This window comes from Podarcis erhardii (assembly GCF_964252035.2).
Source record: "Podarcis erhardii genome assembly, chromosome: 7".
Classification (NCBI taxonomy): Eukaryota; Metazoa; Chordata; class Lepidosauria; order Squamata; family Lacertidae; genus Podarcis; species Podarcis erhardii.
In genome coordinates this window covers 18,396,240-18,413,749 of record NC_138511.1, presented here as the reverse complement: position 1 = coordinate 18,413,749, position 17,510 = coordinate 18,396,240, and the positions used below count along the sequence as shown (strand labels likewise).

The 17,510-nt window shown below is 46.2% G+C and overlaps 2 protein-coding genes across 4 annotated transcripts in view; both read left to right on the top strand.

Annotated features, from left to right (window-relative positions):
* Window positions 1–4,216: 4,216 nt before the first annotated feature.
* Window positions 4,217–9,033, top strand: RBP7 (retinol binding protein 7). Its single transcript, XM_081870538.1, has 4 exons — window positions 4,217–4,443; window positions 6,820–6,998; window positions 8,035–8,136; window positions 8,739–9,033. Exons 1-4 carry the CDS (start codon window positions 4,371–4,373, stop codon window positions 8,787–8,789), a joined length of 405 nt encoding a protein of 134 aa, XP_081726664.1. The 5' UTR covers window positions 4,217–4,370; the 3' UTR covers window positions 8,790–9,033.
* Window positions 9,034–12,914: 3,881 nt separating this feature from the next.
* UBE4B (ubiquitination factor E4B) overlaps window positions 12,915–17,510 on the top strand; it is a 73,548-nt gene continuing 68,952 nt past the window's right edge. Inside the window, exons 1-2 of one of the 3 annotated variants that reach the window (XM_081870767.1) lie at window positions 12,915–13,354; window positions 14,101–14,242. In XM_081870767.1, coding sequence (XP_081726893.1) covers window positions 14,219–14,242 — 24 coding nt within the window. In that variant the 5' untranslated portion in view covers window positions 12,915–13,354; window positions 14,101–14,218. Of the gene's footprint in view, window positions 14,243–17,510 lie in introns of all 3 variants that reach the window. The other 2 variants (XM_081870766.1, XM_081870765.1) reach the window with 2 other exon arrangements.

Genomic DNA, 17,510 nt, shown 5'->3' with positions numbered 1-17,510 from the left:
ACAAAATCTCGCTAAATTTCTCGCCAAGCAACTTCAGCCCTATGCAGAATCCATCTCTTCACACGTACCAAACTCCTTCCAGTTCATAGAAACAATCAAGAAGCAAAACCTACATCCTAATGACCTACTTGTGAGCTTCGATGTTGTATCTCTCTTCACACAAGTGCCCATTAATGAAGCCTTGACAGCTATTCAAAACAAATACAATCCCCCCGAATACATCTTGGACCTGACCAACCACTGCCTAACCAACACGTACTTCATCCACAATGGACAAAGATACAAACAGATAGAAGGAGCACCTATGGGATCACCCCTCTCACCGGTCATCGCAAACCTGTACATGGAACACTTTGAAACCAATGCTTTAGACAAGTCAGAACACAAACCCAAACTTTGGCTCAGATATGTTGACGACACCTTTGTAATTTGGCCACACGGGAAGGAAAAACTGGATAGCTTCCTCACACATCTCAACAACTTACACCCCAAAATACAATTCACTATGGAAATAGAAGCCAACAACCAACTTCCCTTCCTTGACGTCCTAATCTACAAAAAACCTGATGGCTCCCTAGGACACACTATCTACCGGAAAAAAACACACACCAACCGCTACTTACATGCACAATCACACCACCACCCTGCACAAATAAACTCCGTAGCCAAGACTCTCATCTCCAGAACCAAACGCCTGGCGGACAAAGACCACTTGACAACTGAGTTACAGAATCTCTCAAACGTGTTAATTGCCAATGGATACCAGCAAAACAGGATTACGAAGCTAATCCAAAAGGAAACACCCCCCAAAAACCAAGACACAGAAGAAAACAATGGCATGGCCCTCCTTCCTTATATCAAGGGCACTACAGATAAAATTAGCAAAATCCTCCATAAACACAATATCAAAACAGCCTTTTGCACCAACCAAAAAATAGCCAATATCCTCAGAAACCCCAAGGATAAAATCCAGTTGGAAAACCAAGGGATCTATGAAATACCCTGCAAAGTCTGCCCAGCCACGTACATTGGACAAACAAACAGACGAATAAATGCACGTATCGCAGAACACAAGAATGCCGTCAAAAAAGAAGAAAAAACTTCCTCTCTTTTCCAACACATGAAAGAAACAGGACACGAAATTAATTTTGCAGATTCCAAATTGCTCTTTAACACGGAACATCACCACAAGAGAATAATCATGGAAGCCATCGAGATAGAGAAACACCCTCACAACATGAACAAGCGTGACGACACATCCCGCTTGCCAGACATCTGGAAATTAGCCCTCCCCACAAAAACTGACACCAGATCCAGAGGCACACAGAACGCCAACACCAATCAACCACACCAGACCCAAACCCAGACCCTCTCCACAGATGAATTACAGACACCATCCAGTAGCCAATCCATGGTGGCACCTCCGGATGCTGCACCCCCCTGCAATCCCTACACAGACCTGGCTGACACAAGCCACAAAACCACAGCTCGCCCCTATACACGAAGCCAAGCCAGAGCACAACAAAGTACAGTACAGCCATCTTCTCAGGAAAACTCTTCACAAAGTTCAAGAGGTCAAGACACAAAGACTTTAACAACTAATCCACACCTAATGACCCACCTAAGTGGTACTCAGGATATCACTCAAGAAATCACTCAAGATATCTCTCAAGTAATTAAGGAACAAAAGAAGAAAAGGCACACTAGCCTGGGAACTTCCTCTCTGCCCAGAACATTGGAGGCTATACACCACACCCCCTCTACAGTATTTATAGGAACTCAAACACTGAGATCCAGCTCTGTTCCAGTAACAAGAAGCCGAAAGCACCAGCCTGAAGATGACGAGTGAGACCTCGTCGAAACGTCGCCTAGACACCCCAACTTTTACACGGGAAGACACCCGAGGACACCAAAACCTGCATATATATATATATATATATATATATATAATGCTTTCGTAGATTTTCACGGGTACAGGAATGCAGGTTTTGGTGTCCTCGGGTGTCTTCCCGTGTAAAAGTTGGGGTGTCTAGGCGACGTTTCGACGAGGTCTCTCTTCAGGCTGGTGCTTTCGGCTTCTTGTTACTGGAACAGAGCAGGATCTCAGTGTTTGAGTTCCTATAAATACTGTAGACCCCACACCCTCTATAAATACACCACACCCCCTCTACAGTATTTATAGGAACTCAAACACTGAGATCCTGCTCTGTTCCAGTAACAAGAAGCCGAAAGCACCAGCCTGAAGATGACGAGTGAGACCTCGTCGAAACGTCGCCTAGACACCCCAACTTTTACACGGGAAGACACCCGAGGACACCAAAACCTGCATATATATATTATATATATATATATAAATAAACTTTGGCTGTAGCGTATTGCAGAGCAAAGGTAGCACATGAGAGTTTATTCATCCTCTTATCTGCTTAGCCTTATCTAAACATAAGAACAGCCAAGTTGCTGGATCAGGCCAAAAGCCTATCTAGTCCAACATCCTCTTTTCACAGTGGCCAGCCATGTGCCTCTGGGAATCCTGCAAGCAGCACTTGAGCACAACAGTACTCTCTCCACATGTGGTATTCAGAGGCATACTGCCTCCAACTGTGGAGGTGGGGCATCTGATTATGTTCAAGTTTATAGTACATAAACAGGGTGCAATGCACAGGCTGAAGGGCCTCTATCACTGCCTAGAGGACCAAGGACCACTGGGTAGTTGCAGCTGTTCTTCCCAATTAAATGGGCCTTAGATCCAGGTGAGACATAAGTAAGCCCTTCTGCTTATGGGGCACAATCAGCTTGTGGAACTCACTGTCACAAGGTGTGGCGGCAGACCCTAACTTAAGGGATGAGAAAAATGCATGGACCTGTCAGAGTAGACCCACTGAAATTGATGGCCATGGCTAACATAGGCCCATTTATTTCTGTGGGTAGGACCTGAATGGATACAACCTTATTAGTCTTTATGTTGAGTTTTCATCTTGTGAGGCAGTCTATCGTTAATTGCTATTACTTTAATTGTTATCAATCAGTACACGCATAGCTCCGTTGGTTAGATCACGGTGCCAATAATGCCAAAGTTGTAGGTTCAATCCTTGTAAGGGACAGCTACATATTCTTGCACTGTAGGGGGGTTGGAGTAGATGATCCTCAGAGTCCCTTCCAACTCTTAGTGGAGGTTTTTTAAAAAAGTTGCTTTGCATACAATTCTGTAGCAGAGGAGGGAAACAGCAAAGGCCTCTTTTCTGGCCTCCCATAATCATGACTGGAAACTGCTGGAAAGGAGATCCTGGTTTAGGCTAAGGCTGGGGAGCCTGTGGCCTTCCAGATGTTGGGATTCCAACTCCCATTAGCCCCTGCCAGCAAGGCCAATGGCCAGGGGGTAATGGAAACTAGCCCCATCAACACTGAATAGGCCAAGGTGTCCCCATCCCTAGAAAGAGTCTTGAGCTGAGTCTTGGGCACTTTCTTGTACCCATATTAAAAAGTAAAGGGGCCCCCTGACCATTTGGTCCAGTCGTGACCGACTGGGGTTGTGGTGCTCATCTCGCTTTATTGGCCGAGGGAGCCATACAGCTTCTGGGTCATGTGGCCAGCTTCCGGGTCATGTGGCTTCTGGCAAACTAGAGCAGCGCACGGAAATGCCATTTACCTTCCTGCCGGAGCGGTACTTATTTATCTACTTGCACTTTGACGTGCTTTCAAACTGCTAGGTGGGCAGGAACAGGGACCGAGCAACGGGAGCTCACCCCGTCACGGGGATTCAAACCACCAACCTTCTGATCGGCAAGTCCTAGGCGCTGTGGTTTAACCCACAGCGCCACTCGCGTCCCTCTTGTACCCATATTAGTTCTGGCTAATTTAGGATAGAAACTACCTTTGCAGAAGTAGTATACCACCAAATGCTGGGAAGTGATGGTGGGGAAGCTCTGTAGTCTTCCCAGAGGCACCCTTGGCTGCCCACTGTCGGAAGCAAGACACTGGGGCTTGGAGGGACCTTTGGCCTAATCTCTGGCAGGGCTGCTCGGAAGTTCTTCCACACCACCAGTTTTGAGAGAGACCCAGATATGACCCACATTAAGACCAAGAAGAGGTTAAAACTCTCCTCTTGCCTCCTCCCCACCCCGTGACTCATGGAACAGTCACTTTTAGTTCTGAAGAAAAGATTTCAAATAGCTTGAACTTTCCCCTCCAAAGTCCCAGCTGCAGCAGATTCTGGGCCCACCCCTCCAGTAGATTGGATCACACTCCCATCACCTTCAGCTGTGAGACCTCTCCTATTCTCCATATATATATCTAGAGAGAGAGCGTGAGGAGGGTCTGCAAAGGTCCAGTTAGCTTTGGTGTTGTATTAGGTTTGTTTGTCTACTTCAGCCATGCCTGCTGATTTCAATGGCACCTGGAACCTTGTCAGCAGTGAGAACTTTGAAGGCTACATGGTGGCCTTAGGTAAGCTGAAATATAGTTTGATTTTTCTCTTCCTCTTTGACTATTTGCTTTATATTGGAAACTGTTCCTCTTTGTGCAGAATGTCCCCCACCCCACCCCTTTCCTCAGCCAGAAGCTGTATATGTAGTTGTTTGAACTCTGCAATATATTATGGGTGTTTTGATTTTTGTTTTTATTATTAAAAAGTTTGTATCTAATCACTGCTGATTCTCAACTCTTGAGTTCCTTGAGTTATTTACTCAGAAGTAAGGTCTGTTTAATTTGGGGCTTGGCTCCTGAATAAGTATGTACAGGATTGCTGGTTTCCCTTATGTTGAATTGAGGAATACAAGCATTCCGTATCTTGGAGGATTAGCTACATGTATTTCTGAATGGAAGTCCCTTTCCAGGCAAGGAGCTGGAGTTTTTCTCCCTCCCATGCTTTGCCATTGTAACAACCCTGTGACATAGACCAACATCAGTGAGTACAGGAGTTTATTTTTAAGGAAGAGCTGGGCAAATTCAAAGTCTCCTTCTGTTGCTGTGCAAGGATGTAATTTGCTGGAAACACTTGGTGTTTCAAATAAAATAAGTGCATTTTATAGGGGAGAGGTCAACACCTTGGTGATCATCTGAGCTTATGTGGGAGTTAATATTATCCAAATTGCTTCTTGGTGTATCTCTGGGCACACCTGGTCTTCTCAGCCTTCATTCTCTAGCTAAAATGGGGATTACAGTCTCCTTAGTGAGTTGTCTCAACAACAGTGTTTGGCAACACAAGTGGGTCAGGTCTAGAATATTTGCAGCCCTGTGCTTATGAAGTATACAAGCTATTGAACTCAGGGCAGACACATGGCTTCCTTTTTTCACTCAACAACCTTGTAAGGTACTGTTAGGTTGTGAGAAAATATTGCCTAATGAGACCTCAAAGTGGAGAGTTGAACTAGGGCTCTATCATTTCAAATCAAACACAGCAACTGCTATACCACACTGGCCCTGCAGCAGCTAGTAGTTCACCTACATTGACAAAGAACCAATTCCAAGTGGCTAGACCAGTGGTTTTCACCCTGGGGTGCCTTGAAATGATGGTCAGGGGTGCTGCAGGCAACCCTGGCCTCTGTCCCTTTTTCCTTCCCTCCCTCCTCTGATGCCCCCTCGCGTCTCTGCCTCCCAAAGGCTTGCACAACTGTTTGTTGCAGCAGCCCTGGCTACAAGCAACACAGGCAAATGGTGCCTTTGGGGCTGGGCAGGGGGTGCTGGTTGCCAGGAGCTGAGGCAGCTCAGAGATTGGGGGGGGGGGCTGCAGCGGCTGCCTGGAGGACTTCCAAGAAGAGGGGAGAGGAGGCTGAGGGAGCACTCCACAATCTTCTGTGGCAACCTAAAAGTTTGCAATAATGTTTCCCAATAACTCAGACAACGTCTGCCCCATTTATTTTGGCTCAAATGAGTAACCTTATTTCAACACTGGGCTGAAGAAGTTGAGGAATTGATTTCACACTTGCCACACTTTCCTGAATGAGTTGTTCCAAAAATATGTAATTCTCTCTCCCACCGCCCCTAAACACTTTTTAACAAAGCTAATTGATCTCCATCAATCCTAAGGACCTCTTATCAGTCTGACGACTTCCAATCTTCAAAGGCAAAAGCAGGGGGCAGTGGTCTGACCAGGACTCAGATTATCTAGGTTTGGGCAGGTGAGGGGTAGAGTGGGAATGTAGTGGCAAATCTGGAAGTTCAAGATCCCTTCATGATGGTCACAGTCACACCCTTTTTATGACTAGACAGCCTTAGAAGATATATTAGTGATGCCTTGCAACCAGCAATGCAGATGTCACTGTGTTGCCTTTCAGATAGATCTACCATTTTCTGGGGAAAGGATTCGGACTGCCCCATTATATTCTGCAATGACTTTAAGTTGTGCTTTCTTTGAAGTTCCATTGCACAGAACAGAATATCCACACCATTCTCTTGAAATGAAAGCACCTTGTGTTTTCAGTGTTTATTACTGCCTGGCTTCTGCAACATGAAGTGGCATCCATTTCATGCTGATAGGGCAGCTCTAGAAGGCTGCAGGCATGGACCCTGCAACAGAAATACTAATTGGTTTTTGACCCCATCCCCCATGACCCTGGACCACTATACCACTGAGTTGGAAGTAGCAGTTATGGCATAGCTGAGTGGTAGCATGTCTGCTTTGCATGCTGATGGTCTTGGGTTCAGTCCCTGGTATCTCCTGGTATGGCATGGAATTTCCTCTGGCTGATACCTTGGAGAGCTGTTGCCAGTCAGCGTAGACAGTACTGAGTGGTCTGACTCAATAAAAGGCAGCTTTCTGTGATCGGAAAATCAAATGTGTTCTGGCTAAATAACCTGGATGCAACTTCTCTCTGTGCAAAGGTATTGATTTTGCCACCCGCAAGATAGCCAAAATGCTGAAGCCTCAGAAGGTCTTCAAACAAGATGGGGACTCGTTTTCCATCAGCACAACCAGCACTTTCCGCAGCTATTTAGTCGAGTTCAGGATTGGGGAGGAGTTTGAAGAAGACAACAAAGGCTTGGACAATAGAAAATGCAAGGTATTGAGGACTGGAGAAAGCCTCTCTCTAAGTAGGCAGCTTTAATTGAAAATAAACTTGCCATCCTCCCCCCGCCCCAGCCAGGATGGATGCATGTATGCATGCAGGATGTCTGGGTGGGGGGGGGGGGAGGAGCGGGATCCAATAATTTGTGGTACCCAATTCTTGTTTATGTATGAGTGCATTGTGATATTACACAAGTATGGGTCAGGAAACTGCATAGCCTGACTTTCTGTCCACTATACTGATAAGCTCAGGCTGGTAGACAACATTGTTAAAAAAAACAATTGCAAACAAGAGCATCCTAGGTGGTACAATGGGACAGTGCATCTGGCTCTTAACTAGAAGGTTGGTGGTTCGAGCCCACCCAGGGGCAGGATTCCTGCATTGCACAGGATTTGGACTAAATAACCCTCAGGGCCCCTTCCAAATCCAATTCTATTAAAACAACATTTTCCAGCACTGTCCTCTTATTTTTCAATACTTTGGCTATGTACACACTGCACCTGTGAAGCATTTCTTCCTCGCTCCACAGAATTATGGGCACTGTAGTTTAAGGGTTTCTGGGAATTGTGCCCAGAATTCTTTGAGGGAATGAATGTGCTTCATCAAGGTGTACACACCAGAACCTTGTTTGCTCTTCTGTTCATCTGGATACTACTTTCAAGAACCCTTAACTTGCATTAATTGTCATGGGCTTATTGTAAGCTGTCCTGTTAGATGGTGGGGCGTAAACCTAAACTTTATAACAGGGCCAAGCTAGCCATTGTTGGGGTGGGAGCAAAATGGTGGTCCCATGGAAAGTGTTTCTGACATGGGTTAATTGAAATGGATAGGGCACTGCCCCACCAATCTTGAACTGCCCTCAGACAGCCCACCCCTATGTGCCTCACAGACGGTTTGGAGGGTGGCCTTGCCTGTTATCTTCCTTCTCCTTAGTCTCTGTGTTGCCCTTGTATAATTTGTTGACCCTTGGAGCAGAAACTGAGAGATCAACTGTGCCTTGAATATTTTTGACCCCTCTCCTCCCCTGCAGAGTGTGGTTAACTGGGACGGCGACAAGATTGTTTGTGTCCAGACTGGAGAGAAGAAGAACAGAGGCTGGACCCACTGGATTGAAGGAGATGACCTGTACCTGGTAAGTTGTTTCAGGGGTGTATAGCTAGGGTTGCTTTGAAGGTAAGCCAGCTAGATAGATACTCTGGAGCCAGGGGATGTTGACTCTATATGCTTTGCATATGGGTCTTCCTATTTGAAGGGGCCCCCTACCACCACACCTCAGCCATGTTTCATGCTTGAGATAGCCAGTGAGTCCTCTGGCCTACTCTTCTCTCCCCTGTCCCCCTGCCCAATATGAGCAGCAAGGGGCTTTTTAACAGCTGTTGCATCAATAGCTTGCGTGTTCTTCACTTGGGATGGGAGTTTGCAGCCAAGGTCTCTGCTATTTATATGCACTGGGGAGAGAGCTAATGGGCCTTTTGCCTCTGTGGGATTGAGTTGGCCAATGGGTAAAGCCTAGGCTACTGCTACATTTAGGTCAAAAATCTGCTTTGCATGCAGACGATCCTAGGTTCATTCCTCAGTATCTCCAGGTAGGGCTGGGAGAGACTTCCTGTCTAAAGCCCTAGAGAGCTGCTGCCAAACAGTGTAAACAATACTGAACTAGATGGACCAGTGGGTTTGATTTGGTGTACAGCAGCTTCATGTTCTCTTGTTCCTAACAGATGTCTCCTTGTGCAGGAACTCCGATGTGAAGACCAAGTAAGCAGGCAGGTTTTCAAGCGAGCGTGAAGTTGATTCCTGCGATATCCCCCAAATGACAACAGCGCAGAGAACCACGTACAGGAGCGTTTATGCATAGCGGCACTTCAGACATGGAGTGCTAACTGAAAAGGCAGCTTTACAGGTCAAACCTTCTTCCTCCACCCCTGGTGCTCTTTTTGTAAAAGCATTCCAACCTGATCCTTTGGAACAAACGTAACTGTTAACCCGCACTTACCATGTAACTTCATTAAAAAAAGACTGTTTGCAATACAACTTAGGAGTCTACAGCTTTTTGTTAAGAATACTGTACTATTTTTCTATATCCCTTTGGGGATATAAGACTATATATGTGGAATTCTCGGTTGCAGGTGTATATACTTATGCGAGCTGCACACCATACATTCAAAGCACCGCTTTAAATATCCATGGCCTTCCCCCAAATATTTTTGGGAGCTGCAGCTTAAGTGTCTGGGACTGGCAGGGCTCTGACCAGTGTGTGATAGGGTCAGGGGGCTGAAGCGGGCCAGAGGTTTATGGGGTTTTGTGCCACCCACAAGGTAGGAGCCAGGGCAGGAGGAAGGGGAAGCGTCTGAGTGATCAGAAGCAGGTGTATGTTTGGAGGGCATGAGGGGTGCAGCACATGGTCAAAGCAGAGGAAGAAGCTGTTCAGGTGAGGGGTGGGACAGTTGAATCCCCTCTGTCCCCTGCCCTGCTCTCTCCTAGGAACAGGAGGGGCTTGAAAAGGCAAGCAGAGCAGCAACTTCCATGTAGAAGTGTTTGCACGCACTCCATCAGATGAAGCGATTTAAGCCTGGGAGAGGGGTGCCTGGTACCGCTGTGGCTTCAACTGTTCAGCCAGAGCACAAGCCTGAAAAAGTTAATGCCAGCTACATAGCCACAAGTAGTATGTGTATGTGTTTATTTTCTGAGCACCTTAGGAACTGCTTTTTGGTCAAGAAAGAATTAAACCACTGGCCATTTTCCCTCCTTGCTGGGTGTTCTCGGGACACTGAGAATGCTGAGCATTGTTAGGAGACCCCTATTCCCCTCACAGAGCAGCAATCCCCAGAGTAATTTAACAACCAATCCATCTTCCAGTGAACTGTGAATTCTCCCTCCCTCTCCCTCTCCCTCTCTCTCTCTCTCTCTCTCTCTCTCTCTCTGTGTGTGTGTGTTTGCCTCTGGCCCTGTCTTCCTTTAGGTATGTGGCCTTTCCCTCATGTGCGACCCTCATGTGCGACCTAAGCCAACGTGGCCCTCAGGCTGGAAAATACTCTGCACCCCTGCTTTAAGGCAAATCAAGCATTACCTGATGAGAAACTCAATAAGCTAGTTGCTGGTGAATTAACTTTTCTGCAGAAATTTCTGATCACCGGACAAGGCCCCGCAGCTCATTATTTCTTAGTACAAGTTGGTAGAAGCTTGAGATGGATGCAAGTTGTGACCCACAGTTTAGCAATACCTTTAATAGGACTAACCAAAATATCATAACTGTGGCAAGCTTTTGAGGACCTCGGGGCTCTTGAGCACAAGTCATGCCCACTTTGCAAATTTAAAGCACATGTCCTGCCCCCTGCCCGAACACAAAAGAATCCCGTAATTTCCTAAGAGTGTTGGGAGCTGTAGCTTCCCCCTCATAGATCTCCTAATATTTTTTAGGGGAGGCGGTGTGCTTTAAAAGTATAGTGTGAATGTGACCACAGCCTCTTAAAGGAAGGAAAAACCCCACAGTTCAGAGTCCTCACCATTAGGTGGCACCTCTGCTACGTTATGGAAAGACACTCGGCTAGAGATTTTTGTAAGTCTTGTGAGCAGATGACTTGAGTTGTGCAGACTACCTTGAAGAACCTTCCTTAAACTAACAAGCAGCTTAAGTCTTTGCATTATTTTTATAGAAGAGCAGGTCTTTGACTTCATCCCCCCCCCCCCATTTTGCTTTGAGAGAAAGAAGTTTCAGTTTGTTTGTCTTTTAATTCAGGTATTAAAAAAACACTCTTATATGCAAGGGTGGGGTTTGTTTTGACGTGTACATAAGCACTGATCCAGCACACAAGGCTGCAGCAACTAATAAAGATGTTTGTATTCCAGTAAACATCAGAGGGCACCATTGGCTTAATTCACATTGTGATAGTGTGGTGGCTTTTCCTGTGGGTCAATGGCCCTTTATAGAACAAAGGTATCATCACCCCATATTAACAGATGATAAAATCGGTTTTGGACTACAGTATGACCTGACTGAATTTGCCTCCATGTAAAAACTGCCCAATTAATTTTCCTCCAGATAAATTAGGCACTATACTGTACAGACTTATCAAGTTGCAGAGTAATTGACAGAGTTGAACTGATGTACATAAGCACTCCAATAATCGAGGTTTTATTTAGTGCTAGTGTTGCTCACAGTAAAACCATTGACAATAATGAATATGAGTAATTTAGGTCCATTAGTTTCAACGGGTGTACTTTGACTATAACATAGTGTGGTATTACCCTTGGTGTTCAAGTTGCCTCTCAGACCCTTTGGGTTTTTACCCCCTTGTCACAGAGCAAAGTCCTGTTTTTTATTTAAGTACTGTATACATGTCCTGTCATTCGGCAGCACATTCCCCCACTCTTAAGCTGGTTCACTGTTTCTTTTTGCCTATTAAGTGAATAATTAAAACAAAAAACCAAATAACATGACAAGGGCATAAAACAATGGGGGGGGGAGTGGCAGGTTAAAAGCAATCCAAATCACATTTTTAAAAGCTTGGGGGTCAAGGAAAAAGGTCTTCACATGATGAAATGAGTGTCAGGCAACCTTCTCTGGGATCAGGGATGAAGAGATGTGGGTACCAGAGTTGATAAGGCCTTTTCACCCTGTGGCTGTTGCTGGCTTATTCTCAGGGTTTATATTATTAAACCTATTTTACTCCAAGATGTCATGGGTTTCTCCCTGCCAGCTCCCAGCGGTTAGGATCACAAGGGTCATCTAGTCCAACCTGCCGCAATGCAAGAATCTTTTGCTCAATATGGGGCTTGAACCCACAACGCTGAGATTAAGAATCTCCTGCACTACAAACTGAACTACCAAGGCAGACAAGGAATCTTTAAAGGTTCAAACAGGCTCCTTTACTGTACTCTTTCTGTTGCTTATGACTACTTTCGTTGTTTGTAACTGCGTATTCCACCCCCCAATGTTGTGAGCTACCATGGGCGTGGTTTCACCCATGGAAAAGCAGCATACGAACAAAATTGTGCATGTATGAATAGCTTTTGTAGTATGGAAACCTCACGGGACTCGAATCAGACAATATTGCACCACATCGCCACCCCTCAAGGGCGCCTCAGGATGATCTCCCCCCCCCCCCGGGCAAATGAAAACAAGGACTGAAATATTGATTTGTTAAATATCCACTATTGGAAGCATAGATGGAACAGAGTGTGAAAGCATTCCGCCTCATCTAAGACACGGGAAACAAAAATAAAAGGACTGCTGGGGTCTTCACGGCTTTTATTACCAAGTTATTCCAATTTTGCTGTAATTTTTATTTTTTATTTCGGCTTGTTAACGTGCATAATTATCCAAATAATACATTGTTATTCAAGTAAATGAAGAGTTTCGAGTCATCTCGCTCTCCGTTTGCATAAGACAGCCCCTCCCCCAGCTCTCTTTCCCGCCTCAGCAAAAGCTTTTCCCCACGCCATTCATCGCAGCATTTTCGCGCCTGCCCCGCCCCTGTTGCTATGGCGCAACCAAACAGGCCCCACCTCCCGCTTTTAGTCCCGCCCACCCCGAGCTTAACTTCTTGTAGTCGGTGACAGTGATTGGGCGCGGGCAAGCGGCGGAGGCCTCTCCTCCCTCTTCTCATTGGTCAGTATCTGGGCGCACGCGGGGACGCTTCGGCCTGTGACCGAAAGACGATGAAGGGTGGAGCGGCGGCGGCGCGGGTGCGAGGAGGAGGAGGAGGAGGCGTGTCATCCGCAGCGCGTGGACTGCTGGGCGGGAGAAGGCGGAGCCTCTTTCTCATTGCACCTCCCTCTCTGCTCCGCGATTGGGCGCCTTCCCTGCGCTCGTTGGGCTGGTTGGTGGGAGGAGCCTCCTCTCTCTTTGGCCTCCCGCACTTAAAGCGCGCGAGCGAAGGGACGCACGGACGCGTAAGCTCTGGTTGGCTGGCTATCTTGCAGCCGTACGCAAAGAGGCGTGCGGAGAACCGCCTGGAGGAAAGAGAGAGAGAGAGAGCGCGCGCGCGAGGGAGAGGAGGGGAGAGGTCACGTGATCCGACGCCAAGATGGCCGCCGCTGCCGCCTTGTTTTGATGAATAATCTCTGTGTAGGGAGGCAGAAGCAGCGTCTGCAGCAGCTGAGGGAGAAGAGTGTGAGGGGGCAGCTCTGAGGGGAGTGTGTTGGTGGCTTGCCGAGAGGTGTAAGGCCAGTCATTGGCGCGGGCTTTCCCCACCACCACCACCCTCCTTCCACACTGCCTCCTTTTCTCTGCAGCCCCAGCCAAGCCAGGCACCTGGAGAATTCAAGGGGCTGAGGTGGAAGAGAAGGTGGCTTAAGCTGGGGCCGCGTGCGAGGCGAAAGGGAGGCAGCTGGCTAAACTGGGGCTTCAGGTTAGGCAGCCGATTAAGGGGAGACTGTTGTAATATATAGCTGGTGGCAGGGCGCTGTATTCATATATCTATCTCTATATTGAATATGCTGTATAGGAGCCAGCAAGCAGCTTGGGGCTTCTAGCAGAGGGAGAAAGAGCGGGACCTATCTTATGTGTATATATGGGACTAATAGGGTTTCCTGGGTATACGGAAGGCAGCCTGCGATTGGGAACTGGGGGTAGTGAGCAAGCGGAAGGCTCTCTGCCGTGTTTGGTGGACGGTGAGCAATAGGAGCCTCTTGTGATACGAGGCGGTGTCTTGCTGACCTGGGGAGCTTTCAGGGTTTGTAGGAAGGTCCATAACAGGCGGCAGGGTGCCAGTGAGGCTTTAGGACAACTGGGGGACAGTGAGCAGCGAGGTTTCGGTCAGAGGCTGCTTGGTAGGCCACCTGGGGCGCCTGGAGTGTGGAGAAAAAAGGTCAGTGGGACCCAAGCAGGAAGCAGGAGCTAGGATCCTAGGGGGTTATCGGCAGCTTGGGGTGCCTGTGGAGGGAGGCTTTTAAAGCTTGGGCTACAGCGGAGATAGCTTCAGGTACAGGAAAGGGTAAGGCCTGGAGGTTTAGATAGGAGTGGCTTATGCGTGTGTTCATAATCATTTAGTTGACTAGCAAACCAGAGAGAAACAGCCTCTGCCCAAGAACAGGGGAAGTATATTCGGTGGTGGTGGTCTTTACCTCTGACTATGCAATTCTGAAACGTCCCTAGGGAAAGAGGCAGCACGACAGGATTTCCCTTAAAGACTCTCTCTCCCACAAGCACGCCCCTCAAGGGAAGTACAGAGCTCCCCTTCCCCCAAACTCCTTTCACCATTAAGAGGAAAACAATGGAGGAGCTGAGCGCTGATGAGGTGAGTTTGGGGATTGTTGACTGAACAGCGGATGTTGTGGGAAGGGAGGCTGGGCACCAGGATGTATCCTACAGGTAAATGGTTCTACTGAAGGGGGTTTGCCATGGGGATTTGTGGAGTCCCACTATTTCTGCAAAGTGAATAAATTTGTATGTGGACCTTGGAGACCAGAGTTCAAGTCATCTTTTAGCTATGAAACTTGCTGGGTGACCTTGGGCCAGTCACTTGTCTGTTTGCCTAACCTACCTTGCAGTCTTGTTGTGGAGATAAAATGGCAAGAGGGGAACTATATGTTTGGGCAGGAGTTTTGATTCCTTAGCTAGAGTGCTAGAATGCCTCTGGATATAAACGTAGTAAATGATAACAGATTAGTTTTGCTATTTTGGATAAATGCACTAGAAATATAATGGTCTTGTGTTGCATTTTCTCCCCGCCACTTTTTGGACACACCTCACCCTACTTAAGTCTGCAATTATATAGAGGGTGGGGTTGTTTTTAATCCCTTCTTTTTAGTTGAGTATTCACCTATGTTGAGTAAAACATGTCAGATTTTTCTTACTTGGAGAAACTTTTTAAAAGTGTGTTTTGGTTTATTGAATGTCTAAAGCTTGACAGTACTTTGTGTTTAAAGGGAACTTTTCAGTTTACATTATTTGATACTGAGGGATAGATAGCTATTTTCCCATTGGGGTGGCATACTACCAGGGCCATTTTTAGGTCTTTGTTCACACAACGTTTTGGACTTCTCCTTTGTCCAAGTTGTCTATGAAAGAAAGGTGTATGTGGGGACACACAACAGGTCTCCTCAACAGAAGCATGTAAATGTTAGGCTTCTATTTAAAGCTTTGGTTTCAAATTCAGAGTTGTAAGTTTTTTTCAGGTGGGAACCCACTGTGCGAAAGGTGCTAGTATGATTGCTTATGGAATGATTCCAGGGTTGTTGGATACTGTCCTGGTGAGGTCTTTCTTGAGAGTACTTTCTGTCTTACTAAGAGGATGTCCTGTGTTTTTTTCAGACTTAATTGTCTTAATTAAAAAAAACAATTTAAACTTCAAAAAATAACCACAATGAGGGAATCTTTTCTATCTACACATTGATATTTCCATCTTGTTTAATTTCAGTCTTTCATGATTCTCTCTCTCTCCCCCTCCATCCTTTCCTCTTCTGCCAGGGTGGTATTTTGTTTCTTTATTAAACAAAAAACAAAGGATTTTTGGATCTTATTCATTGCAGAAGCATTCACAGCTACTTAATCAGTTGCTTTATACCAGCAAGCTCTTTCTGCACACTTTGACACATTGGTATTACGTTGGCCCAAGGTAAGGCCATATGAGCTTTTTTTATATTGTAGTTTTGATGTAGGTGAAAATACATTGAGAAGCTAGCTTGGATGCTTTCATAACTTGCCATGAAGCAGGCTTTTCCCATGTGAGTAATTTGTCTTATTTGTTTAATTTAAAATAGCTTTTAAGCTGCCCTTCATGCACAGAAATACTGGATCAAAATAGTGAATACAAAATCATCAAATCATTTAAAAGAAGCAAGAAGGTGCAGTAGAAATGCCTTCAGACAAATAAAGTACCTAAAAACAACTGAATATTTTAAACCAAGCATGTCCAAAGTCCATTTCAAGGGCATAATCTGGCCCCTGCTGCAGTTTATTTCCTGGGGTAAACTCCTAAAAAAGCCTCAACTTCAATCCTGAAAAAAAAGCTCAACAACTTTGGTTAGCCCTCATGGCCCTTCACTTCATCAAATCTGGCCCTCTTTGAAAAAAGTTTGGACATCACTGGTTTAAGCAGTTATTACAGTTATTTATTAGATTTCTTCCGTGTACCACACTTTGAGGTTCCAGGGCAAGTTGTGACAATTTAAAAATACACTAATAAAATAAGTTAAAAGAATTTTATTTATTCATTTGTTATTTTATTAGCAGTCGAAAGTACGTCAAAGTGCAAGTAGATAAATAGGTACCGCTCTGGTGGGAAGGTAAACGGCATTTCTGTGCGCTGCTCTGGTTTGCCAGAAGTGGCTTAGTCATGCTGGCCACATGACCTGGAAGCTATACGCCGGCTCCCTCTGCCAATAAAGCAAGATGAGCGCCACAACCCCAGAGTCGGTCACGACTGGACCTAATGGTCAGGGGTCCCTTTACGTTTACCTTGTTATTTTATACATTTCTACACCGCCCTTCATTTGAGGATCCCTGAACCTCCCTGGGGAGAGCATTCCAGAAATGGGGAACCACTGCAAAAAAGGCCCGTTACTGTGATCTCTTGTGGATAAGGCGCAGGAAGAAGAGTCTCAGATGATGATTGCAGAGTCTGGGTCGGTTCATAGGGAGAGAGGTGGTCCTTGAGGTATTGTGGTCCTGAGCCATGTAAGGCTTTATAAGTAAAAACCAGCACTTTGAATTGGGCTTAGAAACTAAACTAATTGGCTTGGAAATTGTGGTCAAGAGAATATGGTCGGAAACTGAAAATGCCAGAGCACATAAATAAGTCTTGTTATCAGCACTGGACTGATAACTTTAGTGCCAGTCATGCATATCAAAGAACAGCATTCCACAGATGGTGCCTCACCATGGAGAACGAATTATTCCATATCATTACATAGTGAGTTTCTAATGGTGGAATATGGAAATTGCTTCCACCAAAAGTCTCAAGACATGGGCAGGCTGGTTATAAGGAGAGGTATTCCTTCAAGTTGGGACGCGGGTGGCTCTGTGGGTAAAACCTCAGCGCCTAGGGCTTGCCGATCGCATGGTCGGCGGTTCGAATCCCCGCGGCGGGGTGAGCTCCCGTCTTTCGGTCCCAGCTCCTGCCCACCTAGCAGTTCGAAAGCACCCCTAAGTGCAAGTAGGTACCGCTTTATAGCGGGAAGGTAAACGGCGTTTCCGTGTGCTGCGCTGGTGCTGGCTCGCCAGAGCAGCTTCATCATGCTGGCCACGTGACCCGGAAGTGTCTCCGGACAGCGCTGGCCCCCGGCCTCTTAAGTGAGATGGGCGCACAACCCTAGAGTCTGACACGACTGGCCCGTATGGGCAGGGGTACCTTTACCTTTACTCCTTCAAGTGTTTGAGTCCTGAGCTCTTCACAGCTTTAAAGATGGGCATAGCATTTACTATAGGTAGTTCCTGCTTTTTACCATTTTTTTCAAGGTAGTTCACAATAAAACTAAAAAAACCCAGTTTATTTAAAACTGAAGTTAGTGATGACAAAAATAAGGGAAACATATGAAATAGTGGCACTGTCAAAACTCTGGAAG